Source organism: Carettochelys insculpta, chromosome 4, assembly GCF_033958435.1.
Source record: "Carettochelys insculpta isolate YL-2023 chromosome 4, ASM3395843v1, whole genome shotgun sequence".
In the NCBI taxonomy this organism is placed as follows: Eukaryota; Metazoa; Chordata; order Testudines; family Carettochelyidae; genus Carettochelys; species Carettochelys insculpta.
In genome coordinates, this window is record NC_134140.1 from 138,695,692 (window position 1) to 138,716,450 (window position 20,759).

Sequence of the window (20,759 nt, forward strand, 5' to 3'; positions counted from 1 at the left end):
TCTACACACAACCAGCAAATTGAGCCTTCGACCGTAACGTGCAAACCTGGCCCGCTCTTTCAAATGGGAGCATCCACACAGCGGCGGGCGCTCTTTCGAAAGAGCAGGCCAGGAAATGCAGTGGATGGGGTCGCACGGCTTACAAGCCCTTCTGGGGGCCGCAGCTAGCCACAGCTGCTCCCTTAAAGGGTCCCCGGCCAAAACCCTCACCCTGCACACGCTGAGGGCTGCCAGGCTGTCTGCCACACAGCAGACGCCGTGCATGGAATGGAGCCACTGCGGAGACACCATGGATCCCCAGCAGCCCCCTGACAAGGACGATCCCAGTGCCGGGGTCCACTTGCTGGCCATGGTGGTCACTGTCGCCCTCTACCTCCTCTGGTGGCTCACCCCTATTGCCATGGTCATGCAGTCCCCTGGGCGATCCAGCACCTGTGGAGCTATCCCGTGAGCTCCGAGCAGTGGGAGTGGCTCGTGATGGGTGAGTGGGATGATGACCGCTGGCTCCAAAACTTCCACATGACCAAGTGGATATTTCTAGAGCTATGTCACTGGCTCGTCCATGCCCTCCAGCACCAGGACACCTGTATGAGGCAGGTGCTCTCACTCGAGAAGCAGGTCGCCATTGCAATATGGAAGCTGACCACCCTGGACAGACACTGGTCTGTGGGGGTACCAGTTTGGGGTGGACAAGGCGACCACTGGGGCCATCCTTATGGAGGTAAGACATGCTTGGGTCAGAGACCTGTCACGAGAAGGGTATGGGCTCCTGGGCAAGGGGGACCTTTGGTGACTGAGGGTGGGGGCCCTGGAGAGAACAGGGGACAGGAGTCCTGGAAGGGTCAGGAGGTGGGAGGAGGGAAAGGCACGTTGGGCATCAGCTCCAGCTTCGGCTCCTGGACAGTGCTGTGTCCTGAGGCGAAAGATGGCGCTCTTCATGACACGGGAATGAAAGAGTGCTTTTGAAATGCAGGCTGTGCTCTTTCTAAAGTACTTTATAAAGACTGTGTTTTGTGTATAGACGCTCCACAGTCTGTTTTGAAAGAGCCCCTTCTTTTGAAAGATTTTTCAAAAGTACTTACTAGTGTAGATGTAGCCTAACTGAAAAGCAAGGCTAACAAACATGCTAAATAATCTGCAATTTAGTGTCATAGTCTCCTCTACCTGGGAGTCGGTCAAGAACAGACTCCACACTGCAGCTTGAAATAGATTTCCTTCTAAATGCACTCACAAGGAAGAGTGGAATGGAATGTTTTAGAAAAGAGAAGTTACTCACCTGTAGTAACGATGGTTCTTCGAGGTGTGTCCCCATGGGTGCTCCACAATAGGTGTCGGGCTCGCCCGGCGCCGCAGATTGGAAATCTTCCAGCAGTTTCTCCTGGATCGCGCATGCGCCGGCGCGCACCGCCCCCCTGCGCACCCCCGGCTGCGTGCACGATCCGGTCCCAGCCAGTTCCTTGACCAACCGCCTCGGATGCTCCTGAAAAACACTAGACAGAGATCCGAAGCGGGGAGGATGGGCGGGTGGTGGAGCACCCACGGGGACACATCTCGAAGAACCATCGTTACTACAGGTGAGTAACTTCTTTTTCTTCTTCAAGTGGTCCCCGTGGGTGCTCCACAATAGGTGACTACCCAGCAGTAACCCAAGTAAGGAGGTGGGTAATCGGTTTATGTGCAGCTTGCCCCCGAGAGGACTGCTGTCGACAGACGGGTATCCTCTTCGAATACCCGAGGCAGGGCACAATGCTTGGCGAAGGTGTCATAGGATGACCAGGTCGCTCCTCTACAGATGTCTGTTAACGCGATGCCCTTGAAGAAGGCTGTTGACGCCACCACCGCCCTGGTGCAGTGAGCCCTGGGTGGGGCCAGCAGAGGAGTCTTTCTAACTTCGAAGCACATTTTTATGCAGGACACAATGTGCTTTGAGATTCTCCAGGAAGAGAGACCTTTTCCTTTTGGCCTGGGAGAGAGGGAGACTAGGAGCCTGTCCGTTTTCCGGAAGGACTTAGTTCTGTCTATGTAGAAGGCCAACGCCCTCCTCACATCCAGGAGATGCAGGCGTGCCTCCTTGCCGGAGCTGTGAGGCTTTGGGTAAAACGAGGGTAAAACTATTGGCTCATTAAGATTGGACTCCGAAGAGACTTTTGGAACAAAGGCTGGGTGCAGCCTTAAGGTTACCGCCTCCTTTGAGAATACTGTGCAGTGCAGCGTTGCCATCACTGCCGCGAGCTCACTCACCCTGCGGGCTGATGTAGTTGCAAGGAGGAAGGTTGTTTTTATCGTAAGGAGATGTATGGGAACTGTGGCTAATGGGTCAAAAAGGTGGACCTGATAGCGTGCTGAGCACCAAGTCCAAATTCCACGATAGTGGAAGCGGTTTCCGAGGGGGGGTACAGATCTACCAGCCCCTTCAAGAACCTGGTAACGATAGGATGGGCGAATACCGTGGGCCCTTCCTCTGTATGCCGAAAGGCTGATATAGCGGCGAGGTGGACCTTTAGCGAGGACAGAGAAAGCCCGCCTCTCTTGAGGTCCAATAAGTATTCCAGTATTACAGGTATAGGAACATCAAGGGCAGCTAACTGCTTGGCGGAACACCAGGCTGTGAATCGAGTCCATTTCTGCTTGTAAGTCCTCCTGGTGGAGGTCCTTCGGCTACATTCCAGGACTTGTTCTGTTCCCTCCACACGTGCTCTTTAAGGAGCTGAGCCATGGATTAGCCATGCTTGTAGGTGCAGACCCTGAGGGTTCGGGTGCACTATGAACCCTTGAGCCCGTGTGAGTAAGTCTGGCGCCACCGGTAGAGGGAGCGGTGGGCGGTCCGACATACGCAGAAGCAAGGGAAACCATTGCTGCCGATCCCAAGTGGGACTATGAGTATCATGCAAGCTCTCTCCCTTCTGGCTTTGTGCAAGACCTTGCAGATAAGCGCTGCAGGGGAAATGCGTAAAGTAGGGAGCCCTTCCATGAAAACATGACCAGGGACTCCTGCCCCACTCCTGCCCTGGAGCAGTACTGGTGACGCTTTTTTTTTTTTGTTGTTGTTGTTGTACTGGGTGGCAAACAGATCGATCTGGGGAAAACCCCCATGTACGAAAAATGCGCTCTAGCAGATCGGAGCGGATCTGCCATTCGTGCGTGATTGCGAAGCGCCTGCTCAGCTGATCTGCATTCACGCTGTGAGCGCCTGGCAAGTACGAGGCTTTCAACGTTATGTTATTGGCAATGCACCGATTCCACAATCAGAGTGCTTCCGCACATAGGGCACGGGATCGTGCTCCTCCTTGTCGATTGATGTAGAAACACAGTGGAGATATTGTCGGTACTGAATCCCGACTACGTTGCCATGTAGGTAATCTCGAAAATGTTTGCAGGAGCTGAACGCTGCTCTGAGCTCCAGTATGGATATGTGCAGTGTCTGTTCCGCAGGGGACCATAGCCCTTGCGTTACCTTGTCACCGCTGTGCGCTCCCCATCCCATATGGGAGGCGTCGGTAGTAAGAAAAATAGAAATTTGTGGTTGGTGAAAAGGCACCCCCACTAGCAGATTCTCGGGGTCTTCCCACCACGCCAGGGATCTGCGCACCTCTGTTGTGGGCGACACCACCCTGTGGACAGTGTGGGATGCTGGTTTGTAAACGCTCGCCAGCCAGTGCTACAGGCTTGACATGTGCAACCTGGCATTCTGTACCACAAACGTCGCTGCCGCCATGTGGCCCAGCAGCCGTAGGCACGTTAAGACTGGCACCGTGGGGCTGTATGTCATGACTTGCACCAGCGAACTGATTGTGCGGAAGCGGGCATTGGGTAGGTACACCCTTGCTGTGATAGAGTTTATGCGTGCCCCTATGAACTCTATATGCTGTGTGGGTTCGGACTTTGACTTTGCAAGGTTGATGACTAGGCCCAGTGAAGAAACGTGTCCGCTGTGACACGTATCATGCGTGAGACCTCTGCCTTCGAGGTCCCTTTTAGCAGGCAGTCACCCAGATATGGGAAAAATAAACACCCCCTGTCTGTGCAGGCAGGCTGACACCACTGCCAGGGTTTTGGCAAAGACTCTGGGGGCCGAGGAGAGGCCGAACGGAAGAACCCTGTGCTGGAAGCGCTCCTGGCCGACCGTGAAGTGGAGGAAGCGTCTGTGTGCCGGGTGGATTGTTGTATGAAAGTAAGCATCTCTTAAGTCGAGTGCTGCAACCCAGTCTCCATCGTCCAGTGCCATGAGTATCAAGGCAACTGTGATCATCTGAAAACCGTTGCTTGCGCAAGTAACGGCTGAGGCCCCGAAGATCTAAGATGGGCTTCCAGTGTCCTGTTTTCTTCCCTGGTAGGAAGTAGCATGAATAAAAACCTTCCCCTGGAATTATTCCGGCACTCTTTCCACCGCCCTTATGAACATAAGGTGAGTCACCTTGTGCTTGAGCCTCGCCTCGTGGCAGCATCCCTGAGGTGAGGCCTGGTGGGAGGCTTCGTCGGTGGAAGCGACTGGGAGGGGATCACGTAACCCGTGGCTATGATCTCCAGCACCCATATGTCTGTGGTGATCTTTTGCCATTGGGAGTGGAACGGTCTGAGGCGATGATGGAACATGAGATGAGAGTGGCATTGAGCGAGGGTATTGATAGTGCAGCCCCCGACATACCCATCAAACTTGTTGCCTTTGGGCCTGACCCGATGGCGTACGGCTTTGTTGAGAATGTTGCCTAGGAGTTCTGTACTGTTGCCGCTATTGATAGCGCCCTTGGCTGTAGCCCCGTTGATATTGAGCACACTGTGGTTGTAAGCGTAGGGTCTTTGCTGAGGATAAAATTTTTCCCTCCTGTATGGGGGACTATAAATGCCCGAGGTTCTAAGTGTAGCACTCGAGTCCTTACTGGAGTGAGAGACTGAATCGGTTGAGTCCGCAAACAGCTTTTGTGTATCAAAGGGAAGGTCCACGATCTTAGCCTGTAGGTCCCTCGAGATACCCGACGTCTGGGGCCAGGATTCTCTATGCATGACCACTGCTGTAGCTGTTGAACGTGCCGCCGTGTCCGCCACGTCCAGGGCAATCTGGACTCCCGTCCGCGATGCTGCGTAGCCCTCTTGAACTATTGCCTTTAACACCGGCTTTTTATCTTCCGGAAGTGGATCCATGAGGGGAGTAAGTCCGGAGTAATTATCAAAATTATGGTTTGCTAGGTGTGCCCATAATTTGCCACTCTCAATAGCAGGATAGGAGAGGAATATATCTTTCTTCCAAACAGCTCTAGCTTCTTAGCTTCTTTGTCCGATCCCCCGATTTGTACTGAGAAGCCTTTGACCTCTGCTGGGACGACCCGACCCCCAAAGAATTTGGTTGTGGGTGACTGAAGAGGAACTCCATGCCCTTTGCTGGGACGAAGTATTTCTTATCCGCTCTCTTGTTCATAGGCGGAACAGAGGCCGGAGTCTGCCATATAGTAGTGGCTGGCTCCAGGTTGGCTTTGTCCAGCGGAATAGCAATTTTGGATGAAGCCGGGGGTCTCAAATTTTTCAGGAGTTTGTGATGTTTCTCCTGCACCTCTGCCATTTGAATGTCTTGCGTGAAAGCCACCCTTTTAAACAGCTCCTGAAACTGTTTAAGGTCATCAGGGGAGAAACATCCCTGGGGGCCATGGCCTCATCTGGGGAGGATGAGGAGGAACCACTAGGGTAAACCTCCCTCGAACCCTCGGGTTCCTGCGGCCGATGATACACTTGCTCGCTGGAGGATTGTGAAGGAAAGTCTCGGGGTTCTAAAATTAACTCCCCTTGAGACAACTGTGTTTCCGTCCCCGATCGGGAGTGCCCACGGGGGTACTGAGCGGCTGGGGGGGCGGGGGGGGGACCTGCCCCTGGGTGTAGGCCTGTGGTTTGTCTGTGTCCAGCATGATAAGGACGACCATGGCAGCATGGGCAAGGGTGCGGGGATGGAGACCTGGACCACTCACGGGGTGTGTACCCCCGATGTCTGGGAGAGCGAGACCTCCACGACGACACAGATAGAGGTGAAACTGGCTTGTGATAGTACTCCAGGGGATCCAATCCCAGAAATGGTGAAGGTGGCCCAAGCCATGGTGACATTGGTTGGAGGAACGGAGAAGAAGGAGTTTTTTTTTTTTTTTTGTTTCTTTTTTTCCGGATGGGCCGGTGGAGACACACACCTTCAGTGTGGTGTGTGTATCACAGGGGGAGGGCTTGGTGCTAACAGCAGCGCAGCCCTGTCCAGAGATGGACTGCGGTGCCGTGTTTTTGATGTTGCCTTGCCCCTCCACTGCGGGGCCGGCACCGCCCCCTCCCGTGCCGGGGATCTCGGCCCCGCTGTCAGCGCCGCACTCGGCACCATCAGCTGCGGTGCCGCGCGGGTATCCCCCTCCGGTGCCTGCAGGCTCCGTGCCTGGCGCCCCTGCACCGCTGGTGCTGCGGGGGTCTGTGCCGCCTGTGGCGGTGCCGCCGGTTCCGGTGCTTGCCTGGCTGACACTCTAGGCGCCGTGCATGCTGGGTGTTGTATAACTGGAGGCTCAGCCTCTGCCACGTGCGCTGCCGCACGGCCGCTTACCTGAGTATGCGGCTGGTGGCTGTGTGCTCCACTCGTTCTGCTCGCTGCAAACGCACAGCAAGGATCGAGCCAGGGAGAGTTTCCTCCATTTCTGCACTGAGGAGGTCAGAGAAAAACTGCCCTCCTCTTATGCAACCCACCGGGCCGTTCTGGGTGAGGCTTCTCCGGCAAGTCCGGCTGGAGAGCCTTATCAACAAGAGCATTTTACGCCTCATCGCTCTGTCCTTCCTGGCCCTGGCTGTGAGCTTAGCTCAGTGAGAACACTTCTGGGTAGCCTGTGATTCCCCCAGGCATCGGATGCATTCGTTATGCCCCACGGAGGCCGGCATAACTTCACGGCATGACTCCCGCTTTGTAAAACCTGAAGAGGCCATTGTGGTGAGTCCTTTATTGTTAATAGGGTACTTAGCACTTAATCCGTGCCTTTCCACCCCAAATAGTGATCACCGGCCTGCGGCAGCGGGTGGCCTAAATGGCCTTCACGTCCGCTCTTCTCTTTTTCCTTTTTTTTTTGTTTAATAACCGAAAACTACAAATTACACGTGGAAAAAAACCACTAAGTAATCTGACTCTGGCCTTAGCCTGAGTGGATTCCGTCTGCAGCCAATGGCGGTTGAGAAGGAACTGGCGGGGACCGGATCGTGCACGTGGCCGGGGGCGTGCAGGGGGGCGGCGCGCGCCGGCGCATGCATGATCCAGGAGAAACTGCTGGAAGATTTCCGATCTGCGGCGCCGGGCAAGCCCAACACCTATTGTGGAGCACCCACGGGGATCACTCGAAGAAGAACAGGTCCATTTTACAGCTGTGCAGATATTAAGATGTGCGATTCTCTGTATGCCAGTGATGCTTTGTGAGGTGGGAAGGGAAATCACTAACAGACTACTCAGCCTAATCATGCTGCTCCACAATAAACCTGGACTTGATCCACAGACACTACCCTCTCTTCCTTTCCCACTGAAACTCTTCCTTTTCATCTAAATCTTGGCCTATTTCTACAACTGAAGGAGAGATTTCTCCTTAAAACCCAGTGGTGTCAAACATTAAGCCAACTTGCTACAAATGTTTGTGTGATTGTAACAGCTACTGTTTCAATGGTATTCCAACACTGCTGTAAGTGACCCTTTACAGTACAGTAGCAACTGCATCCCCCCTCCTAGTCAAATTGTAGGGTGGCTTTTTGTTTTTTTTATGGAAGTCACCGAGACCTTGGGAGCATGCTATAGTAGTGACTTGGGCCAATAATTCTCTCACGGCTACAACACCAAACTTCGTTCAAGACGGCAGAGTCTGATAATTTGCTTTTGATGCAACCATTTGAAAGACTTCTCCCATGTTGTGTACTAAAAATATTACAAAGTTACTAGAAGCTTAGCACTGTAAATCACAAGTGCAAATCCTTTACTCACTCCATAGGATGCTGCATTATGCAAGGGAATTAGTCCTCCTTTGTCTTGAGCATTAACATCAGCACCATGCTCTAGAAGGTATTCAGCTACTTCCAGGTTGTTATAGCCAGCTATGAAAAGAGATGAGAAAAGAAAGCATCAGTAGAACTCACAGAAAAACTGGAAAGGTGTGAAACCAAAAACTAGTTGATTTTTAGAATTCAAAAGCAGCTCTTCAGCAAGGTATTGTTTTTCTGTAACAAGTCTAGACAGCTGGCACTGTAACTGAGGCAACTTGCTGTGAAACTATTACTATGTCAGTTCCTTATAACATGCTCTGTTTTTTGTTGGTTATGTTACATAAAGATGATAAGAGATGTTAGAAGCTCTGGTAAATTACTTACCTGCGAGATGTAATGGTGTTGAATTTCTTCCTTGGGTGTCTCTGCAATTGATATTGTCTGGTGTACACAGCTTCTGCACTCTTGCCAGACAACCCTTTTTGGCAGCATCCAGTAAGGCAGCATCTCCCCGCAGCAGGTCCTGTATATCCGTGTCTCCTTCTTTCACCAGGTCTAAAGGAGTGTTACCATCTCTGTTCTTTTTTGTTGGATCTGCTCCATGCTACAAACCATAGCTTTAAGTTATTGTCGCAAAGAAAGGAGTACAGAATCAAAGAACACTAGAACTGGAACAGACCTCGAGAGGTCATCGAGTCCAGTTCCCTGCCCCCTCAGCAGGACCGGGGTCTGTCTAACCTGCTCTTAAAAATCTCCAGTGATGGAGATTCCACAACCTCCTCAGGTAATTTATTCCAGTGTTTAGCCACCCTGACAGTTAGGAAGTTTTTCCTAAACTCTAACTTAAACTTCCCTGGTTGCAGTTTAAGACCATTGCTCCTTGTTCTATCCTCAGAGGCCAAGGAGAACAATTTTTCTCCCTCCTCCTTGTAACCCTCTTTGAGATGCTTGAAAACTGCTATCATGTCCCTTTTAAGTCTTCTCTTTTCTAAACTAAACAACACCAGTTCTTTCAGTCTTCCCTCATAGCTCTTGTTCTCTAGACCTTTAATCATTTTTGTTCCTCTTCTCTGGGTCTTCTCCAATTTCTCCACATCTTTCTTGAAATGTGGTGCCCAGTAGTGCACACAATACTCCAACTGAGGTCTAATCAGCGCTGAGTAGAGGGGAAGAATGACTTCTCGTGTCTTTCTCACGACATTCTGTTAATGCATCGCAGAATCATGTTTGCTTTTTTTTTTTTTTTTTTTTTTTTTTGCAGCATCACTGTTGACTCATATTTAGCTTGTGGTCCACTATAACCCCTAAATCCCCTTCCACAGGATCCCTTCCTAGACACTCACTTCCCGTTCTATACGTACGAAGCTGATTAGTCCTTTCTAAGGGGAGTACTTTGCATTTGTCTTTATTAAACTTCATCCTGTTTACCTCAGAGCATTTCTCCAATTTGTCCAAATAATTTTGAATTATGACCCTATCCTTCAAAGCAGTTGTAACTCCTCCCAGCTAGGTGTCACCTGCAAACTTAATAAGCGTACTCTCTATGCCAATTCCTAAATTGTTGAAAATATTGAATAGAACCAGTCCCAAAACACATCCCTGTGGAACACCACTTGTTATGCTTTTCCAGCATGACTGTGAACCATTAATAACTACTCTCTGAGAACGGTTATCCAGCCAGTTATGCACCTACCTTCCATTGGCCCAACTGAAGTTGTATTTGCTTAGTTTATTGATAAGAAGATCATGCGAGACCATGTAAAATAGCTTACTAAAGTCTAGGTGTACCACATCCACCACTTCTCCCTGGTCCACAAGACTTGTTGCCCTGTCAAAGAAAGCTATCAGATTCGTGTGGCATGATTTGTTCTTTACAAATAATATATAGGTATGTCAGTTCATGGACTGAATTCTGCAGCACAGCTCTGGGAGTGCTCTCAAAGCTAGTGAGATTTTTGGCAAGCCATTTTCAGGAATTAACAACCATGTACTTTAGTGGATACCAACTGTACAGAATACACATTATGAAAGCTAAACTCAAACAATTCATCCACAGAGTAACCTTACAGGTCTGAAGAACCTTCTCTATACCAGAGGATTATCATGCTGTGAACATAATCTGCACTAATAACGCCTTGCATCCACACACTACCCAGTCTACCATGGTTCAAAAGTTTTGCAACTGCATCATTGTTGGAGACTCTTGATTCAAGCAATTGCCTTCAGCATTTATGCTGCATGTGTCTTTTAACAGTTGCAGTGTTAGTGTAATCTAAAAGCACCAGCACTGTAACAGCACTATTGTACAACATTCCTGTAACCCCTTGGACAACCAGCTCTGTCGGTTGTGCATGTTTTCTCCTATACTCTGATAATTTAGTTTTGAACTGCTGGAGCTTCTGTGCATTGTGCTTTGTAAGCAGCTGTACTGAACCATAAAGGCTTTTAAAATTTAAGAATATATTTTTATCCAACACAAAACGTTGATCTATGCAATCTGCATTTAAAAGGCTTTGGTACTGATCCTGCAACTGAGGATTACAAGTCCCATAAAGCTGTGCCTCTGGGCCCCTTTGAATAGGTAGATAGTGTGCTGACCCTAGAAGGGAAGGAGGTGTACTGAATACTGAGGCATTGCAGTGAAGCACTCAGAGAAGGATGGCCTGTAGAGATGCATTGCATCACCGCTAATGACGACAATTTAATTTCAGCAAAGCTGAGATTCAGGAGAGGAATGTGAATTGATATCAGGGAATGTTTTTACCAGAAGTTAAAGTTAACACCTTACATTACTTTCTCCCCTGCCCCTCTTTGTTACATACAATCGCATCTGCGCCGCTCTTACTGAAAGAGACCGAGAAATTCAAGATCTCTACCAAGCATTCAATAATAGAACACCACTTGTCATTACCTATAACTCCCAGCTCAAACCCCTGCAATGCATTATTAAAAGCGTACAAGCTAGCTCAAACCCCTGCAATGCATTATTAAAAATGTACAACCTATTCTAGATCATTATGCTACACTGAGGAAGGCCCTAGGTGACAGGCCTGTTCTTCTCCCATAGACAACCTCCTAACTTAAGGAAGAGTCTCAGTAGCAATCACAGGTTACACCATGGTAGTATTAATCCTGGCACTTTTCCTTGCAACAAACCCCACTGCCAACTTTGTCCACATATTTATTCTGGGGATACTATCACTGGATCTAACCATGTTAATTACAAGATCAGGGGCTCATTCTCCTGTACCTTGACCAATATTATATATGCCATCATGTGCCAGCAAGGCCCCTCTACAATATACACTAGACAAACCAGGCAAACACTTTGCCAAAGAATGAATGGACACAGAGCAGACATTAGGAATCTCAATACACATACGCCTGTCAGTGAGCATTTCAATGAATTGGGCCATTCTGTTGAAGACCTGAGAACATGTGTCCTACAACAAAGAGACTTTAAAAGCAGATTACATAAGGAGATTTGTGAACTGGGGTTCATACTCAAATTCAACACATTAACACACTTGATATGAACAGGGACAGCAATTATCTCATGCACTACAAGGATTGATTCCCTTCCTTTGATGTTTGTAATTATCTCAGGCAAGATATTTAACATTCCCCCTCCCCTCACTCCCCTCCTTCAGTTCTATTTATTTTATTTGTCAGTTTTTATGACAATTTTTTGGACCTCTGTGCTATATAACTGAGTCTGCTCTGAAAATTCTATAGATCTAAAGAAGTGGGTCTGTCCCATGAAATGTCATCACCTAATAAATCATTTTATTAGTCTTTAAAGTGCTACATGACTGTTTTGTTTTGTTAGAATACAGATTAACAGGACTAGCTCTCTGTTACTAATTGTGCAATGTTATGATCCAAACAACGAAGCAGCTGAGGAATGTAAAACAGACTTCTATGAGAAACTATGAAGTGTGGTGAACCAGAAAGCAAAGAAGAATATGCTGATTTTGATGGGCGACTTCAATGCGAAAATTGGAAGCATAAATACAAGAAAAGAAAAGACCATGGGAAAAGAAGGCCTACGCAACATGAATGAAAATGGAGAGCATTTCAGTGACTTTTGCTCCTTCAATGGATTAGTGACAGGTGGTAGTGTATTTCCACATAAAAGGATCTATGAGGTCACTTGGGTTTCACTGGACCACCAGTCAGAAAACCAGATTGATCATATCTGTATCAGGAGTCCTTTCAGAGAATTGATGTAGGACGTCCATGCTAGAAGAGGAGAAGATGTAGGTTCAGACCACCATTTGGTCATGGTAAAATTCAGGTTCAAGCTCAAGAGATACATCACAAAAGCAATCAGGCTGGGATTGAGATTCAACATGGAGCAGCTGAAGGATTTAGAGACACGAGCCAGTTTCCAAGTGGAGCTGTCCAACAGATATACACTTCTGGCAAACCTCTTCCCGAAAGATGCTACAGCGGAACAAATTTGGGAACACACCAAAACAGCCTGGAAAGAAACCTGCGATAAGACACTGGGAAAGAGGACAAGGCGTCACAAAGAATGGATCCCACAATAAGCTCTGAAAAAACAAAAGGACAGAAAAGCAGCAGTCAACAATAGCAGCCAAGGTGGAAACTCAGACACTGTATTCAGAAGCCAACAAAGAAGTTAAAAAGGCTATAACATGGGAAAAGAAGAACTCTGTGGAAAAACCTGCACAACAAACTGAACAAGCTGCAGGAAAGAGAAACCTGAAAGATCTCTATAACATCACATGGAAGCTAGCCAGGTCATGGCATACAGTGGATCAGCCAGTACAGGATAAGGAGATGTAGCCAACCGGGCTCGGGTTCCCCAGAAACAAGGCTGCACCCAGAAGGCGAGTGCTATATTTAGTTTATTGAAAGCGCGTGACACCCGCGACGGGAGCCCTGGAGACGCCACAGTCACCAGTGGGGGAAAACCGCGAGTGCTATATTTAGTTTATTGAAAGCGCGTGACACCCGCGACGGGAGCCCTGGAGACGCCACAGTCACCAGTGGGGGAAAACCCGATGCGTCGGAGCTTCGCTCGGGGAGAGGCTCTGTAACAGGCCTCCTAACACCAGCTGATAAAGCTGAACTCATTAACATAAGATTGCCTAAAATTGCCTATGCATTTCTTATCACTATCTCTTGTGGCCTACTGCCAGCGTAGCCTTGAAGTCTTGGCAAGCGTGCCTTGTTCTGCAGTAGTTCCCATGGCAGTTATTTTGCAGCTTTTCACCTTGCACAGACTGGTCTGTTTAGATTCTCCTGAGGCTTCACAGAGGGATCGGACTGCACTCTTGACCGTTACAATTCCTACAGGAGAGGAATGTGCTAACGAACCCAAGTGAACACCTCCGTAGATGAAACAAACACTTTGAAGAGCTACTGAACCGCCCTGCCCACATGGAACCTCCCGAGTTACCACCTGCAAATATACCACTGCAAATTAACAGCAGCAGACCTACAACAGAAGAAATCAGAAAAGTGGAAAAGCGCCTGGTCCAGACAACATCCCTGCAGAAGCAATTAAGGCAGGTAGTGAGACATCAGCCAACAGGATGTATGATGTATTTGGGAAAATTTGGGACACTGAAGAGATCCCACCAGACTGAAAAGATGGCTACCTTATCAAGCTTCCAAAGAAAGGCAACCTGAAGGAATGCAAGAACTGGAGGGGTATCACATTACTGTCTGTTCTAGGAAAAGTGTTCAACAGGATTATCTTGAAGAGAATGAAGACAGAAATTCATAAGACCGCTCAGGGAACAGGCCAGTTTCTGAAGTGAGAGATCCTGTCCTCACCAAATAGCAACTCCCAGAGTGATCACAAAACAATTGCTTGAGTGGAACTCCCTCCTATATATGACCTTCACAGACTTTGAAGAAGCCTTTGACTGTGTTGATAGAGACACTTTGTGGAAACTGCTGTAACACCATGGCATCCCACCCAAAATTATTAACTTGATTTGTTCAATGTACAAACCCTCAACATGGCAAGCTGTTTGTAACAGTGTCCCGACAGAATCCTTCAGTATATTCTCAGGAGTACAAAAAGGGTGCCTATTGTCACCTTTCCTATTCTTGATCACAATGGACTGGATTATGAACAGGACAAAAGATGGCCATCAATGAGGCATTCAGTGGACACTTTTCAAATAGCTAGAAGACATTGATTTTTCTGATGATGTTACCCTCCTTTCACACCGACATGAAAACATAGAAGAAAGGGTAACAACACTAGACAAAACTGCAACAATGGCTGGACTGAGCATTAACAAGGGCAAGACCAAGGGTAAGACCAAGACAATGAGGATCAACCAGTCCAACACCACCACCATCACACTCAGAGGGGACGACCTGGAAGATGTGGAGCAGTTCACTTACTTGGGGAGTATTATGGGCATAGACTGAGGAACAGATAAGAATACCAGTGCCAGGACGGGGAAAGCAACAGCTGCATTCTAGACTCTCCATCCCATATTGAGTTCAGAAAGAATATTGAGAAGATGAAACTGCGGCTCTTCAACACAAATATGAAGAGTGTGCTCTTGTATGGATGCAAGAACTGGTGTACTAAAGTCTTCAAATCACAAGCTACAGACATTCATAAACAGATGCCTGAGGTACATCCTTCACATCAAATGGCAAGACTTTGTCACAAATGAGGGGTTTTGGAACACAGCAGAAGAACCAATTGACAATGAAATCAAAAGACGAAGTGGGAATGGCTGGGCCACACTCAGAAAACCATCATCCAGCATAGTCTGTCAAGCCCTCACATGGAACCTGCAAGGAAAATGCAAAAGACGACGACCACGGACAATGTGGAGAAGGTCTACAGAGACTGAACGGCAACAACTGAGGTACTCCTGGAGTCAGCTAGCAGTTTCATCCCGAGACAGAGTGAAGTGGAGACTTGTGGACGAATTATGCTCTACTCAGAGAAAAAGGGTTAAGTAGAAGTAGTAGTAGAACATGTTCAGAAAGAAACTTCAAAAGTGTTCACCTTCAACATAGAAACCTCCAGGTATCTCAGTAAAATTTAAGATGAATATGAATTTAAATTAACTCACTGAAAAACAATAAAACAATCTTTGTTTCAGATCTTTAATGAACGCACATTGAAAAATACACCTGGTAATTGTAAATGACCTACTTTTAAAAGAAGCTTGCAGATTTCGTATTTTCCCTTTGCTGCTGCTTCATGCAGAGGCGTGAATTTCCACAGGTCTGCTACATTGACAGAGGCCCCATGCCTCACTAATAGCTCAGCCACTTCGTAGTGTCCATAAGAACACGCATTATGCAGAGGTACTAAGCCACTAATTAAAGAGAAAAACACTATTAGTTACCAAAAGTTAAATTCAAATACAAGTTTACAAAGTTCCAGTGGATAAAACTGTCTTTTCTTCCTCTCTGAGGCTACCAGCATCTTTTAATATCCCCCATTTCACAGCTTTAGAGGCCCTGCTATTGAGGTTACTATGAAATGAACATTGCTTTTCCAGGGAGCAAATACAAACAGTTCTTCAGCTCCCGCCAATGATGTTCCTAACTGATGATGTTCAACCAATTGTCATTACTGGTCATTGCTATCAACAGGCCATATCAACACTGCTAACAATATTGCATATGTTGCAAGAATCACTGTTGTAATGCCAACTTTAGATACTCGAGTGTAAATTTCCAAAAATAGTTTTAGAGGGTGGCTAAAATCCCATCTGATACGTTAAGTTTGGGTCCTACATCTGTAATATCCTGGGGGAAGATGAGGGGAGGGGAGTGTTAAGAATAAATGTACTCAATTCCATATGGAAGGAGCTTGAAACTTTAGGACATTTAGGCCATGAATCTTACCATCCTCCTGCTCAGTTTTTGCTTCATTGTTGGTGATTTATATTAATACAGAAAATTAACTTTTTAAAAAATGAGTTTGTTTCTTCTAACTATTGTGACAATCTTCATCCTTTTGTATTAAACTACTTGGGAAGCTACAAATAATAAAGACATTGTGTAATATTTCTGGCTTTTCCAGACAGTTTGATTTAAAAGGGAGAAATGTGTCATAACAGTTCTAGCAACCAGTAGTCAACTTTTTAGAAGTTAACTTTTTGTATTAAGATAAACCACCCATTAAGATGAGAAAAATGTGCAGAAGTCACCCTGGCTATTTCACATCATATAGCTAAAAAGCCAGTTTTAGACCTTCAGAAATATTTCAAAAACACTGTTTAGCAGAATGAACAAAACAAAAAAGGGAATAGAGAAGAAAAAGCTGCAGGGAGTACAGAAGTACTACTATCCCAACTATAATACTATCATCTAATCTTTTGGTATCAGTACAACAAGAAAGCTAAATATTACTTAGAAGACCGTTAATGCTCTCCCACAATGACTATGAGAACATTGGTTAAGCAGAAATAGTACTGAAAAGTTACCCTTTGTCTTTGGCATGCACATCGGCTCCATGGTGCAACAGATACTCTACCACAGACACACGGTTATAACCTGCGGCAAAGTGCAGTGGTGTTGAATGACGTCCCTCCAAATCTCTACAATTCACATTCTGAGGGCTGCAAAGCTGCTGTTAAGATAAAAGAGAAACCAACAAGTTTACTATAGAACTTGATCACAGTTAGAGGCTGGCTTGTGTTTTCACCTAATTTTTTCCCTTAATTAAAATCTGAAAAGTAACTACAAATTTCTGTTCTGAGAGTTGGCCGTTTTATGAACTTGAACAGGGGCACTGACTCATGTTTCATGGCTTCCATCTGACAAATTTTCCTTTTATTAAGGCAGTATATTTTGAGTTCAGCTCCTCAAGTCCACAAATTAGAATACTGATAAACAGAATCTATCTATATGGATCACAAGAGAAGGCAGGTAGGTATAATGCCCATTTTTCAGGTGGGGAAGCCGGTCTGTGGTGTCCAGTTCTGAAGGAGTGGGGTTGTCAAATGAGACTATCTTCAGGACATTTTTGGCCATGGTCCTCCACCACAGTGAGGTAAATGAGGTAAGAATTGCTGGGGGAACAATGATGACTTTTTCCAGATAATCCCAGTAGGGGGAATGGGTGAAACCTAGCTATTGCTGGGGCAGATTGCACGCAGAGCCTGGTGTGGTGCACTGCATATATGCATGCTGCCATGTGGCCCAACAGGCACAGGCAGACCATGGCTGTCATCAGGAGAAATATGGATACCTCCACAGTAAGGCTCAACAAGGCCTGAAACCTGTGCAATGGCAGGAAAGCTCTGACAATGGCCAAGTCTAGGATCACTCCGATAAAGTTTATCCTTTGCATAGAGATTAACATGGACACTACAGCATTTATGAGGCTTGCAAGAGGTCAGTACCTCCTTAATGTCCCATCAGACCTTAGGATCTAGAAAGGCCTTTGATGAGCCAGTCACTGAGGTATGGATATATTTGTGCCCCTCTGTGTCTCTGGTAAGCAGTGATCACTGCTGTGCTCTTGATCAACACTCTTAGTGCTGTCACTAAGCTGAAAGGCAACACTGCTAACTGGAAATGGCCAGGGCCCACTGTAAACTGGAGGAAGCCTGTGTGTTTTGGGAAGATCACCTGGCATCCAGAGTAGCCCACTTCCCAAGAGGAACCTGAGGTAATCACTGCCCACAGAAGATCAAAACAGCAGCAGCAGTCTTCAGAGCAGTCTTGTGACCCACAGCCAGGTGAGATGAAGGATCGATGCTGCTCCTTTTGTCAGCGGGCACATGCTTCTGCAGGTCTAAGCCCAGGCACTAGTGAACTATGCTCTGATTCACGCTGTGAGAACCTCCTTCCAGTGAAACCTGCCTGGTGTAGTGATGCTGGCTGGTGTCTGACTCCCCGATGGAGGAGTTGAGCCACGCAACGCAGGCCAGGGGTCTTCTCCAGCCCTTCCCTTTCACTTACGGGAGATGAGAGATCATCCCCTCATAAGCTTCTTAGTCTTTTTCAAGAGTGCTGGGAAGGGAGACTGGTGCTGGTTGGAAGATGGTGTCAGTGGGGTACTCACACTAATAATCCTGTTGTGCTCAGGGCAAAGATGAATCTTTGCTCTGGCGCTGGAGTTAATGGTGACTTCATCAAGAGATGCCATGAGATGACGGTCCCTCTCCCTTTTTGTCCTGCTTATAAACAACTTACATATTTGACATCTGTTGCAAATGTGTCCTTCTTCCAGACAGTGAAGGCAGCTGATGTGAAAATCGCAGATGGGCCTGGGATGCCTACAGCAGCCACATAATTTAAAGCCTGTTCAGGATCAACTGCTAACCCTGACTACTAAGGGATAACTATAACTCTGTTACAGGGAAAAAGGCTGTTAGACAAAATTATGAACAACACTAACACAGAGCAGCAGAACATACCAGCAGTATCCTGGGTAGCAATAAGAAACAGAGTTGGGGGGGTGCACAACACCCCAATACACCAAGTCATGGAATCACCACTCCAGGGTCACCAGAGCACGTACACTGCTGAGGGAAAACTTCCAACCAGTGGGGGTGTGTGGGGAGCACACACAACACCTCTACTGTGCAACAGACATAAGCAGTCAAAGAACTTATCTTTAATGAATTTTACTGTGTTGATTTCAGACCAATTAGTTAATTGTTAAAGTAATTCTGAATTTTAAATTCTCCATAATGCTGACAACCCACCTTCATGTCATCAGCAGATTTTATAAGCCATATTCTGCACTCCACTATCCAAGTCATTAATGAAAATACTGAATAATACCAGATCCAGGACTGACCGTGGAGTACCCCACTAAATACATCCTTTCACTCTGACAGCAACACATTTACAACTACATTTTGAGTACCATCTTTCAATCAGTTGTGCACCCACTTCAGAGTAATTTAATCTAGACCATATTTTCATCATTTGTTTATAATAATATCACATGTACTGAAGCCCTACTAAAATTAAGATATACCCTATTGATTGGTTCCTTCCATCTACTAAGCCAGCTACCCCATCAAAAAAGGAAATTAACTTGCTTTAACATGATTTGTTCTTGACAAATCCAGGCTGTTTGTTTCTTATAACCCTATTATCTTCTATCTCAGGGATTTCCAACCTACGGGTAGGGACCTCAACATGGGTCGCCATTAGATTTTCTATGGGTCACCAGCTGGGCAGCTCCAAGCTGCATGTGGCTCTTTAAGGAATTATTTGTGGCTCCTGCTGCTGCTCACTCGTCCAGCTCTCAGTCACTGCCCTGCCATGCTGAAACGGAACTCAGTTTAAGTGGTTTAATGGCTGGCAGATGGGATCTGGCCATTAAACCAGTTAAATTCACAGAATCACAGAATTATAGGGCTGGAAGGGACCTCAGGAGGTCATCTAGTCCAGCCCCCTGCTTCAAGCAGGATCAACCCACACTAAGTCATCCCAGCCAGGACCTTGCCCAGCTGGGACTTAAAAACCTCAAGGGATGGAGAATCTACCACCTCTCTAGGCAACGCATTCCAATACTTCAACCACCCGCCTGGTGAAGTAGTTTTTCCTAATATCTAACCTACACCTCTCCCTCTTCAACTTCAGACTATTACTCCTTGTTCTGCCATCTGACACTACTGAGAACAGTTTCTCACCCTCCTCTTTAGAGCTCCACTTCAGGAAGTTGAAAGCTGCTATTAAATCACCTCTAAGTCTTCTCTTCTGTTAACTAAACAAGCCCAAATCCCTCAGCCTATCCTCATAGGTCTTGTGCTCCAGCCCCTTAATCATTCTTGTTGCCCTCCGCTGAACCTGCTCTAGCAAATCCACATCCTTTTTATACTGGGGGGCTCAAAACTAGACACAATATTCCAGATGTGGCCTCACCAGTGGCGAATAAAGAGGAATAACTACTTCTCTAGATCTGCTCAAAATGCTCCTCCTAATGCACCCTAGTATGCCGTTAGCCTTCTCGGCTACAAGGGTACACTGTTTACTCATATCCAGCCTTTCATCCACCATAACCCCTAGGTCCCTTTCCATCGTACTGCTTCTGAGCCAGTCGGTCCCCAGCCTGTAACAATGTTTGGGATTCTTCCGCCCCAGATGCAGGACTCTGCACTTCTCCTTGTTGAACTGCATCAGATTTCTTTTGGCCCAGTCCTCCAATTTATCCAGGTCACTCTGCATTCTCTCTCTACCCTCCAATGTATCTACCTCTCCCCCTAGTTTTGTGTGATCTGCAAGTTGAAATTGAGTCCCATTTCAGCATGGCAGGGCAGGGAACTGCCCGCACTGCAGGTGTGGAAAGGGAGTAAGAAAGGTAGCGCCGCAGAGGAGGCAGCAGCGGCCTGGCGAAGGAGCAGCAGCAGCAACAGTGTGCAGTGCTAGAGTGAGGTAGGTGGAGGGGGTGGTTTGGGGCTGAGAGAGGTTTAAGCATGCATTTTTCACAGGGGAGAACCTCCTCCCCCCTGCCCCGTTTTGAACTGCCTTGGGACACAAAGTCTAACTGAATTTTCAAAATGGGTTCCTGTTTTGAAAAGGTTGGGAACCACAGCTTTAGCTATTTACAAATGTTCCAGTGTTTTTCCTCATATCAAAGTAATACTGACTGATCTGTAAATTTTCCAGCTCACCTTTGTTCTCCCTTTCTTAAAAGCAGGTTCTATTGTTTGCCCTTCTCCAACTCTCTAGAACTTCTTCCATCCTCTAACGGCTCTCAAAGATAATCACTAACAATTCCAAGGTTGCTTCAGCAAGTTCCTTAAGTATCCTAGAATGAATTTCAGCAAGCCTTGCAGACTTGAAAACATCTGATCTATTTAAATGTT

The 20,759-nt window shown here is 47.0% G+C and overlaps 1 protein-coding gene across 1 annotated transcript in view; it reads right to left on the minus strand.

Annotated features, from left to right (window-relative positions):
- TNKS (tankyrase) overlaps positions 1–20,759 on the minus strand; it is a 315,995-nt gene that overhangs the window by 63,762 nt on the left and 231,474 nt on the right. The window contains exons 14-17 of the mRNA XM_074993939.1: positions 16,413–16,558; positions 15,131–15,296; positions 8,353–8,572; positions 7,970–8,079 (exon numbers count right to left, since the gene is read on the minus strand). Coding sequence (XP_074850040.1) covers positions 7,970–8,079; positions 8,353–8,572; positions 15,131–15,296; positions 16,413–16,558 — 642 coding nt within the window. The remainder of the gene's footprint in view (positions 1–7,969; positions 8,080–8,352; positions 8,573–15,130; positions 15,297–16,412; positions 16,559–20,759) is intronic.